At 38.3% G+C, this 12,318-nt stretch overlaps 1 protein-coding gene across 3 annotated transcripts in view; it reads right to left on the bottom strand.

Annotated features, from left to right (window-relative positions):
• CYP7B1 (cytochrome P450 family 7 subfamily B member 1) overlaps nucleotides 1-12,318 on the bottom strand; it is a 229,059-nt gene that overhangs the window by 55,346 nt on the left and 161,395 nt on the right. Inside the window, exon 6 of one of the 3 annotated variants that reach the window (XM_065902658.1) lies at nucleotides 7,646-11,244. The exons of the other annotated variants lie outside the window; for them this stretch is intronic. Within the exon in view, the coding sequence (XP_065758730.1) occupies nucleotides 10,957-11,244 (288 nt within the window). The 3' untranslated portion in view covers nucleotides 7,646-10,956. Of the gene's footprint in view, nucleotides 1-7,645; nucleotides 11,245-12,318 lie in introns of those variants that run through there. 3 annotated transcript variants of the gene reach the window in all.

Below are 12,318 nucleotides of genomic sequence, written 5' to 3'. Positions count from 1 at the left end.
GTCTGTCGGAGTACTTCGGTCAGCTTCAGAGCCTGCATCCACTGCGCCTTTGGGGTGCTTCTGCGGGGAGTGCGCCGCCGGAAGGATTCCGGCTGCTTGAGTTTCTTAGAGAACTGACTGTAGGCCGAGACAGTGAGCGAGGAACCAGAATCTCACTTGGCCTTTTATTCCACCGGTTTCCTTCTCTAGTGTCTAACTTCAATATCTTTCTCTAATTTCGAATTCCTATTTAGATCCCATCTCCAATTTGACATTGGGCACCTACAGGAATGAAGCGCTCTGGGGCTCTTCGTGGACTCCTTCCTATAGAACCCGCAAATGATCATCTTCGGAGAGCTCACTAGTTAGACCCTCCTCCCTCTCTGCGAGGTCTGTAAGTGTGTGTGTGCGCGCGCATGAGTGTGTGCGCGCGCGCTTGTGTGAGCGCGCGCGCAACGATGCGCTCTCATTCTCTGCAGCTGGGCACCCCTTCTAAGACCCCGTGCTGCGCTTAAATTTTTGCTCCCTCCTGTCGTACCCGGCACCATCCTTCCTGCCAGCGGCTCACTGGGGAGGGCCAAGGCTCACCGGTTCACGTCTCCACGCGCTCTTGACCCTGACGCCGGAACCGAACCTTTCTCCGCGCCCGGGACCCTGAGGTTGTTCCAGCCTGAGTGGCACTGACTTTTCCAATGTAATGACTTATGAAAGATATAATCATGTGTTAAATTGAATCCTCCGTTTAACTGTTAATGGTGTGCTCTGGGCACATTTACGTATTAGATGCTATGGTAACTAATTACCACTAGGAAAAAGGATAATACACTTCCCAGACTTTGAAAAATAATGATGAGAGATCACTTCCCAGTTCGCAACACACAGTGGCGGCTCTGCCGGGCGGAGACGCGCTGAGCGGAGACCCTAGCGTGCTCTGGTGACAGGCGGGAAGGTAATGAGTCCTGCCCAGAAGAGGCTCCTTGGTAGAAACCTTTGATGAAAGTGTAATGCAGTGGGGAAGTGGGGGATGGGGTGGGACAACCAGACAATGTTGCCTCTAAACAGAATTAAATTGCAAAACAAACGTCGGAAACAAAAGCATCTTTTAATTACAACGCAGGTCAGACTAAATTAATCACTTGCCAAACAACTTTACATGAATGAACATTTTCTGTTGTGTGGGCACCATAAATGAGTCGCGCCTTTTGGAGCTCTGCCTTGGCGCTTACAAAGTTGGATGCATCCCTGGATTTGCCAAGCCAATGGGCTGCGGGTTAAAGTTGGCCTTTTAAGTCAGACATTGGGCATAGGAGAAGGAAACAGGAAGGAAAACCAGGAAAAGATAACTTAAGAGGAAAAAAAAACAACAGTTCTCAGGACAGGAGTTTCTTCTCTCCCTGCCGGATCTCTCGCTTTTCTGATGAGTTGATCTGTGTTTATCAGAACCAGGGTTCTGTAGACTGTGCGAAGTAACCAGGTGTCTGTTCGGCCCCAGGGCCAGGGTCAGGGCCAGTGTTTGTGCTGGGGACCTGGGAGGGCAGGAGGAAGGAGGGAGCGGCTTTCCCGCAGGCCAGCCCAGTGTTGCGGACCAAATGATGTCCGCAACGTGTGCCACTGCGCTGCTCTGCTCCGGCTGCGCCCCGGGAGGGACCTGGGCTCCACAGCAGCAGAGCATCCCTGGATTGGCTGACGTTCTGGGCCCCTCCTGTGGGGCGCAAGGCCATTCAGCCCCCACGTTACTAGGGACAGAAAGGGAACTTCAAGGGCTCTGCCTCCACTCTTTCGAGGGAAGGCGCTAGGATCGGGGCGTCCTTGCACCCTCCATGGCCTGGTGAGTTCACCGGAAGATTCCCGGCTTATAAGATGCAACCACAGCCCAACCAAACCTTGGAATTCTGCGAAAGCACCTCAGTTTTAAACCCCAAAGAACCTCATCTCTTCCCAGCTAGGCAAAGAAAATTAGCTCGCTTTCCCTGAAGCTGGATTTTAGTTAAATTCTACCACTTCTCCTAAATGACTCGTCTTAGCATAATCCAGGAGACTTCTGGACTATTGCAAAACCATCAGGTACCCTAAGCGCATGTGAGCGCGCATGTAGGGCTTTCCTGTCCTTTCCCTTGTGTCCCCTCCTCCCGACTGTACGGAGACACAGATTAGGAGCTTTGGAAGAGAAATGACTGGGCTGGGGAGGCTAGACTGCAAAGGGAAAGAGAACTTTGCAGTTACCACCCACCCGCAGACCTAGCTTCCAATATGTGATGGACAAGCCTACCTAAGTCACCGGGATGCTCTGATGGGGAGCTGGCTTTAATTATGCACAATGTGATACCATTTTCCTTCCCAGATTGGGAAAGAGTTAATTCTCTCCCAAAGACCATAGTTGCCCTTGTCTTTTCAACCTGATTCAGAGATGCAATAAAATATGAAGCAAATTTATGATCTGTTTCAAGCATTTTATTGCTGTATTTTTAAATTCATATATGCACATATAAGAACTATGATCTGTGAATAATTTGAAATGCTACACTAGAATGATACATTTTAGATAAAACATAACCATATCTTTATATAATTGTCTCAGATTAAAATAAAAAAGAAAAATAGATTTCTAATGTGGACCAAACTGAAAAACTAATGACAGCCATAAACTGCTAACCAACCATAAATTAACATCTTCATCAAATGCTAAAATGGTATCAGTGGTTATATAAAACAATTATTATTTCTCTTTATAAGTTTTAGAATAAAGTTCAGGGATATTTAAAGGACCCATTATTTACAAATGCTCCCCAATTTTAAAGATTTCATAACTTTATTAGGAGGATGGTTGCAACTCAAATCTGCTATGTTAATAGGGATGTTTAGAGATGAGAATTTAGTTTTAGACATAAAAATGCTTCATGGCCTAACCTCATTTTATGCATTTACTCTGCTCTGGCAATTATTGAAGAACTTGGTATAAGGATTTCTTTGTTAATATCCTTATCTCCTCTTAGAAAATGGAAGACAAATAATTTCTTATTGTGAGCGAAACTGAGATTATGTACCCAATTGGTTAAAACATTAAATCACGCACTGTCTATTCAAGCAAGTGTAGCTGCATTTGCCACGTATAGTCTCCTTCTGGAGAGCTATGGTCAAAATTCAAGTGCTAAGTGCACTTGTCCCCTCCATCTAAGACTTCCATAAAAAAAAAAAGAAGATTTTCTTAACCAGGCCTCCACAGAAACATGAACAGCCATGAAGGAGGAAAGGAACTCTATCTATTAAATCTATAAATGTATCAGAAAGCAGGAGCAGTGAATAATTTACATTTTCTACTGCAGAAGCATCAAGCAAATACAATTCTTTAAAGTGCAGATTTCTCGAGAAAGTGAAATTAAGAAAAATCTGGAATTATTCAACAAAGTTAGCTCTTTTTACAACTTAGAAAAATTATTTTTTTGTGTGTGTGAAAACAAAACACTGATTTGAACTATGGAGGATCTGGGTGGAAAACAAACTCAAATTACCTCTGCCACTCTGGTGTTACTTCTGTGCGTTGCCCTTCTGTGGATAAACATCTCCAAAGGTCAGGGATTAACTAAGATCTTCAACTGGCTGAGTCCTGCATTGTTTAGTCTGAGGACTTTGTTTTTAAAAAATGAATACTATTTTTATAGCTTTCCTTGTAAGTCTAAAATTAGTTAAAAATAAAGCTAAAAAATACCGAATTTTGGAGAAAGTACTACTTCTTGTATGCTTTTAGATTTAAAAATTCAAAAGTGATTTCAAATACCTCAAAAATATTCCATCTAAAGTATAAAACAAAGGCATTTATAAAATTTTAAATATATTGGCCAGTTCTTAGAAATTATGGAATGAAAGTCTATTTCATTCAAAGTCATTTGAATCTCAAAGACAAAATCATTTACTTAAAAATGTGTGTTGTCATGTAATGATGACATACATTTCATGTGAACTATAATGGTTAGTTCTTAGAAATAAATGTTATATGGAGTGAACGTTCTCTTGCAAACAAGTAAGAATCACCAGTTAATATGTGCTTTATAAGTGTTTAAATTTGACCCAATGACAAACCATTAGTACCTTTACCTGTTACTTCCATCACCCTAGCTTCTCCCATGAGCACAGAACATAAATTGTAAGGGAAATAAAATATCTCATGAGTTTATCTCTAAATATTTACTTTCTAGATAGTCTGCAGTATATCATGTCTTTCCTTATGAAAGTGAATACAGTTAGGAATTAAGAACATAAGCTATACCTCAAAAAATTAACAAAAAACTGTATCACATTAAAAATTATCCAGCATAGCCATTGAGTATTTTTTCCCCCTATTCAACTATATCTGAGTAGAAAATGCACAGTATTACCCACATGACCATGGATAATGCCAGACAGTTCTGCAAAATTATTGTTTATTTAGTAAGTATGTTTTGAGTAAAACTGAAAGCCAAGATGATTATTTCATAGATTGTCCATTTAATGACATAATTGACCCTAAGTGTTCAACCATACTGAACTGCCTAGTTCCAATGAACAGAAACACCCTCAGAGTCCAAGGCAGTCCTTTAAAACATGAATGAATTGTTCCTTAGGAAAGCCAAGAGTCCCAGAAAAACGCTGTATGTATGGTGACTGAAGGAGCCACATTTCATCAACACTCTTCTGTGTTTTGTGTTTTATTTACAGCTAGCATTTCATCTCATGAATACACAGAATACTGTCCAAATATTACTCAACTTCATTCACTATCTGTGGTAAAGTGATCTACAGAAAACAAAGACCACGTCTCTTTTCTGTAGAGAGAAACAGAATCTCTCCCTTTCTTGTTTTCTTATACATCTCTCCACAGAATCATAGTCTGTAATCATAATCTATTATTAAGAACAGCAGCTTAGCAAGGTCAACCTCATTAAAATAAAGTTTAAAAACCTATTAGTCACTGATATTCTTGTATCTGTTTTTATTTCCCACATAAATACGTGAAACTGTACTGAAAAATGGGGCTTCCCCGGTAGCTCAGCAGTAAAGAATACACCCACAATGCAGGAGACACAAAAGACATGGGTTCAATCTCTGGGTTGGGAAGATCCCCTGGAGAAGGAAATGAGTGGCAACCCACTCCAGTATTCTTTCTGGGAAATTCCATGGACAGAGGGGCCTGGCAGGCTACAGTCCATAGGGTCACAAAGAGTGGGACACAACTGAAGTGGCTGAATACACACGCGTGCATACTGAAAAATGTTCTGAATGTAACAATTAATGTTCTTTCATTGAAAATATGAGAAAATATGAATATATATGTATGTGGTGGGGAAAGATGAGGGTTTGAGGATCTCCAGACAGCAAAATTGTTTCCCAAATCATTTACTAACTGTAATAAAATCTTCTGTCACCCAACATGCTCCTAGTAGGGAAATAAGGAGACAGTCATTCACCTGTGCTTTAAAAGTTAGTTTATTGGCTCATTGCGTATTAAAAAAAAAACACATATTAAGTTGACTTACAAAGCATTTGCATTTCTTACCTATTATCTTTTCAAGATAATTTGCTTCCTCATAAATCCACCTATACACCATTTTAACATCAAGAATATTAAATATTTAGGATTTCTTTTTACAATATAGAGACTCTTCTGCTTAAAAAATACTTTAAAATGTTAAGTGTTGTCAAATTACTCCTTTTAAAAATTGTTCAGTAGAGATTTTCACAAATTAATCTTACTCAAGAAAATATTATAAACAAAGTAAACATTTAAACCAAATATTTCTAACACCAATGATCACTGACTCAGATTAACACTCTGAAATAGAGTAAGTAATAGAAACATTAGAGAGTTTTATGTGATCACCCACTGTAATTTAAAATAATGCTACAGGGAACTTAATCTTGGCTTGCTAACTTTTTCCTAATTGAGTATGTGAATATGAATACCTAATAATGTTAACTCGGTAAATAATGGCTTGCAATATTGGCAAATTTAATAGGTTAAATCAGTGTACATTCTCAGGGCATATAATTCTTGTTTTAAAATTACTGATGTTATTTTATCAAAACCTGGATAATTTTTGTGCTTTGATCTTTGAAATTGTTTTAAGATTCCATGGTTCAATTAGAAGGATTAGCTTATAGAAAGGCTACTCAAATTATTTTTCATAAGAAAATAAACTGAGGTAATCATGCAAATTTTGAGCATCGAAGCTCCTTTGCCTTAGATTTGTGACCCAAACTTAATGATAAAATGGACAAAATATAATGAAGTGTGTCAGGAAGGCCAAACAAGGCAGATAAAAGTTTCCAAATAGGCTGCTTACCAACACTGTTTACTTAGTGACAAATAGCTTTTTCCTGAATATCTTCAGAGCGTTTAGTTTTTGCTAAATGAGTGCCTCAGTTGGTCACTGATATAAAATAATACTGCCAGTCATTCATTTTCTTTAATTTGACATTTAGAGGAAGGGCTGTAAAAATGAAAAGGGTAGGTTTTTACTATACGTAAAATACAGTTTTTAAAAAAATTCTGATGCCTCAGTGACTGTATTTTGTTTTGGACATCTTTAACATATAATCACAATACTGGATGTATATGTTTTGTTGTATCTAATTAGGCACATAGTAATTTCTCATTGCAGAACACTAATTTGGAATGAGTGATGGAAGGTCAGTTAGAACTAGTGTTGAATCAGAATTTTAAAACAGTTTTAGGAAGACAAATTTATGACAACTACATTTATAATCAATTAGTTGCGTATATATTGCTTTCTCTAATAAACTGTGTGTTCTTGAAGAAGGGTAATCCAGTGCATAGTATCAATCTAAGAGGAAATGCTCAATAAATGTTTGACTGAATAAATGAATAATCATTTAACCAATAACAAAAAATGCTCCCCTTAAACAAATATATACAAACAGTTTTTAATTTAAAAGGCGCAGCATTGTCAAAGTATCTCCTTACAACTTTACATTTGGATATTGCATTACACTTTTCAAAATAAGTTCACACATCTTACTGTGTTCAATCCTCATAATGAACCCTGGCATCCAAAGGCCTTATTATTTTTATTTTGCAAATATGGAAACTGAAACACTGAGAGGCAAAGTGACTTGTTGATAATAGTAAATCAATTATGTCATAGCTAAATTTCATGTCTTTTAACTTATTCTCTATGACACTTACTCTATTCATAGACAATCTTTAATAACCAGACTTAAGCCTGTCACAAGACTCCATCCATTGCTTTTATATAATACTTCCACTCTAAACTCCTCTCCCTATAAATTAAGCAGAAGTCAGAATGGAATGCTTTTCTGTACTCTCTCTGCTATAGCAGCACAGAAGTGTGCTACTAAGATGAAGTTAACAATCTGGAGGTTTCCACATCAGGCAACATGGTGGAATAGATGTCCTAGTACAAAAGGAACGGGCTCTACTTTGTGACAGGACCGGATAAAGGTTGCAGCCCGATGGGGGTGGGGCGTGTGTGCGTGAATGTGTGTGTGTGTTTAATCCAAGACCTGTGCACAAAGGCAAGAACTTGCAGAGGCAACATCTTCAGTAAGTGACTAGAAGGAAACCTCACTCCACAGAGGACTGGTTATTCTTGCTTATCCCTGCTCATAGGGTTGCAATCTGGCTGATTTAGGGCTGCTGCTGCTAAGTGGCTTCAGTCGTGTCTGACTCTGTGTGACCCCATAGACGGCAGCCCACCAGGCTCCTCCGTCCCTGGGATTCTCCAGGCAAGAACACTGGAGTGGGTTGCCATTTCCTTCTCCAGTGCGTGAAGGTGAAAAGTGAAAGTGAAGTTGCTCAGTCGTGTCCAACTCGTAGGGACCCCATGGACTGCAGCCCACCAGGCTCCCCCTTCCCTGGGATTCTTCAGGCAAGAGTACTGGAGTGGGGTGCCATTGCCTTCTCCGTGACTTAGGGTGAGAACCCACCCTATCTATGCAGTTTCCCACGTGTGCGTGCTCAGTCGCTTCAGTCGTGTCCGACTGTTTGCGACCCGATGGCTGTAACACACTAGACTCCTCTGTCCATGGGATTCTGCAGGTAAGAATACTGGAGTGGGTTGCCATTCTCTTCTCCACCCAGGGATTGAACCCACATCTCCTGTACTGGAGGTGGGTAACCCTGAGCCACTGGGGAAGCCCACGTAGTTTCCCATCCCCTCTCAAAATACTCAAGGTAAAATTTTAAATTGATCTGAATTTGATAGATCAATTTCACATCAGCCAGGTGAAAGCAAAGACAAATTTTCTCTGGAGGTGTGAACTTTAAATTCGGGTCTTAAAAAAAATTCCAGACATAAAATTCCAAAGAAAGTCCAGTAAACAAGCAATTCTGAGGAAGAGTTAAAAGAAAAACAAACTACAGGATCAGACCCATAAAACACTGATGATGTGGAAATACCAGATATGAATATAAGTTTCTTAATATATTTTTAAAATGAAAGAAGATATTGAGTGTATGATGAAGGAACAAGATACTGTCAAAAATGACCGGGCAGATAGGAGGAACAAAAGAGAATTCTCAAATTGAAAGTGTAACCACTAAATGTATGAGATGAAGGGGAATTGAAATTCTGAAAGCTGACAGATTGATGGCTGGCACCTTGGCTCAGATCAGCTCTGGAGACCCCGTAGAAGGGAGAGGGTGGTAAGGACCTGAGCATGAAACACGAGTCTAGAGCATCTCAGAGAATGAAGGCTGTCATGGACTCTGTGTCTGTGTGTGCGGGTGTGGGTGGGTGGTGCTGACAACAGGGCTCATGGCAGCCCAGGGCGGAAGGTGGGGCCTGCAGTAGTGAGAGGATGGGTGCGGGCAAGAGTTTTAGGTTCTGCTTTGGCCTTTCCCCCAAATTAACTGTCCTACCAACAGAGTTTCCATCACTGGGTGAATAGAGCATTGAAACATCATGGGTACACATTCTGAGATACTATACAGTAGTTAGAAGCAATAGATCAAATACATATAAAGTGATATGGATATACCTTTAAAGTATAGTGCTTAGTAAAAAATTAAGAAGAATATGATGTATAGAATAGACATTTATGAAAATTAAAAAACACATGCACCCAAGATAATAACATATGTTTTATAAAAACACCTACAAATAAACAAACACATTAGAATATTTCCCGATGACGGGGAAAGGTATAATGGTAGGGATTAGGGATAGAATAGAATGAGTAAATAAAGCCTTGTTTGGATCAATTATAATTGTGTACTGTGAACTAATCACTCAATCCTATGAACCTGAGGTTAAAATAAAAAGACAGAAGAAACAAACCCGATGGATGAGTTAAAGAGCAGAATAAACTGAAAGCGATACAAAGATCCAAAGAAATGGCCTAGAATATAAATTAGAGATAAAAAAAAAATACAAGGAGAAAAGGTCAAACATGGACTATAAACAAGATACAGAGCTGAAAGAGGAAATATTCAAAGAGATGATGACTGTGAACATTCCACGCTTGATGAAAGACACCGTGACATGCAAGCACAATAAACAGAAACTAAGAACATCAAAGACAAAGAGAGCATGATAAAGCTGTCGGAGAAAACAGGCAGACTGCCTACTGAACAATTAAACCGAATGAAGGTTCACCTCTTAACACCATGAGATATCAAAACAGGAGACAAGGCAAACGCAGGAACGAGGACAGAAAGGAAAGCATCTTCAAATTGGCAAAAACAAAGTTTAGACTGACAGACCTTCACTAAGGAGCATTGAGTGCATGAACTTCAGGAAGGAGAAAAATAGATGCTAGAAAAGCTATTTAGCTACTAAATATGATTCAGTATTGTATAATGTTATTTTAAAGATAAATTTCCTTTTCAAAAACGAAAGCACATTTCTGAAATACTAGAAGTTTCAATGAAATAACTAGATGTTTCCATGAAATAACTGGGCTTATTTACCTGCCCAAGTTGAATGACAGACCATCATTTGGCAATCTCATATCAGTAATCTTTGAACCATCCAGCTGATGCTACATTTTGGCATATGGAATTATACTGCATTACATAATGCTGTAATTCAAATACTACAAATCAAATCCCAGTCCACGAGGTGAGGCATCAAGAACAAATACTGCTATCTAGTTTCTCAGCTGATATAAATCAAAGCATTTGGGAAAGTTAATTACAAAATGGCATAACCCTTACAGTTTACACTGGAGTCAAATGCTATAATCAATCCTGTAATGATCTCAACATTTACTCCTACAATAAACCTAATACTAATGTCTAGGGCAATTGCTGTATATATAATAGGTTTTGTGTGTTCTTATACTGATAAATCTTATCAGTATCTAACTTGAACATGAGTAGCCTTATATAACAAGAAATTTTGTTCTACTGAGCCACAGTATACAAAGTAATAAAGTACATTTATGGATGATTAAATATTGAAGTGAAGTTGAAGCATTTAATCTACCGCAAACCTCATTTAATGCAAACGTACCCCAGCAATATAGATATTATTGATATTATACTTGAAGGGAACATTTTCATCTAGTGTATCTCATGGAAATTTAATTTCCTTCTTCTCTGAGAACTTGGAATTTGTTAGACTGTGTTCATTTACAGCATAAATTTCCATTAGTACATAAAGTATACTTTTACATATTATAGAAGAATTTGTGAGTTAACAAAATCCCACAGTGTCAAATCTATTACTGTGAAGGTGCACTTACAATGACATTTGCAAATTATGTAGAAACTTAATTATTTTAAATTTATCATTATGTTGATTTTGATGTCCATTTTCATGCTACCATCTTTTTTTTTTTTTTTTTTTTTTTATGATCGGTTTTGTGATCAAGTACAGATGGGACTGATCTCAGATCAAAAAGAAATTGGCATTTTTAAAACAAACAAAGCAATTACACTTGAAGAAATTAAAAACAAATAGATGAACTGAGGACATTTAGGTTAGTTTTCTAGATAGATTTCTTTCCTTTCCTTTTAGCTTAAGATTTTATTTTGTACCTAAATGAAACATCAGAGTCTGGGTAAGGAATACCAAACAAAAAGCGGCTATAGTTTAGTTCTAAGGGCTTATTATCAATTATTTCTAAATCAAAGTAAGTTAAAAGCACAACCAACAATTGCTTTATTTCAACCATGGCCAAAAATCGGCCTGGACATTTGCTGACTCCCAATCCAAATGGCAAGTGGTAATACTTCAGCTTTTTCCCTCTTTTAAAAAAGGCAGTTTTCTTCTTACCATTTTCTGTAAAACGATCAAACCTAAACTCCTGTAAAGAAGAAAACAGCATGTTAAAATTAAAACTTTCCATGAAAAAGTTTGAGTTCAATTCACAAGGATGCTAGCTCTCCTTGCCCATCTTAAAAGGTTTCTTTCAATCCAGCAAACACCAGGAAATAAAACTTAACTAAGCGCAAATCAGGTATGAACTTTCAAAAATCTCCAATGTTATTAGATATTTACTCCTCTCATATCAAACAGAAATCCAGACTCTTCTGTAGGACTTTTCTTAACATTTTTTTCCTATGCTAAGTATAGAGGAAGTATTTCTGTTTTTGTTCTCTAAGATGGGTCTCGACTTAATGACACCTGAAATACCAAGGTTGGGTGGAAAGGAAAGGGCAAGACCTCCATGGTTACTAGGGAATAGTGAATTCCACTGACCAGAGAGGCTGCTACAGATGAACAAGTAGGATGAGTTTAGGATTCAGTGCTTATGTTTGGATGAAACAGATATGAAATAATAAGATTCACATTCAGCACTAGAAAAGAAGAGCACTAAGATACAAAGTCTGTCTGGATTGCTTTTCGATGTTTTATTGACTTTCTTCTATGACTGTTCTCTTTAGAATGAGTGTTCCTTGGGTTAACTCTCTTAGTTTCTGATATGTTTTCATAAGTAAGTGATATTATTTGTTACAGAAAATTATGGGACTGGTTTATGGAAGGTGTTTGGTCCGCCATCTTAATTTACTCTCAGTTGAGTTTCTGAGGACACTGAGTGACCTTATTTCAGCCCATGGTAAATTACACCATTGATTAGATTAACGCACGTGGCATGCATGACAACCAAAGTCTGTGTTCCGTGCTCATTAGCATTAGACCTGCTCAGTACACAACTTTGCCATGAACTATGAAGCCAGAGGCAAAGAAGCAGGTCAGACTGAAGGCATTCAGATTATAGCAAAAACCCCACAGTACACAGATAGATTCTGAATCTATCACATGGTCTAATTTTCTCGCTCAATGCCAATATTCATGTCGGTGAAACCACATTCATGTCGGTGAAACCACAGTACACAGATAGATTCTCAATCTATCAAATGATCTAATTTTCTCGCTC

This window comes from Muntiacus reevesi, chromosome 12 (assembly GCF_963930625.1).
Source record: "Muntiacus reevesi chromosome 12, mMunRee1.1, whole genome shotgun sequence".
Classification (NCBI taxonomy): Eukaryota; Metazoa; Chordata; class Mammalia; order Artiodactyla; family Cervidae; genus Muntiacus; species Muntiacus reevesi.
The sequence above is the reverse complement of the archived record's forward strand: the minus strand, read 5'-3'. Positions and strand labels throughout refer to the sequence as shown.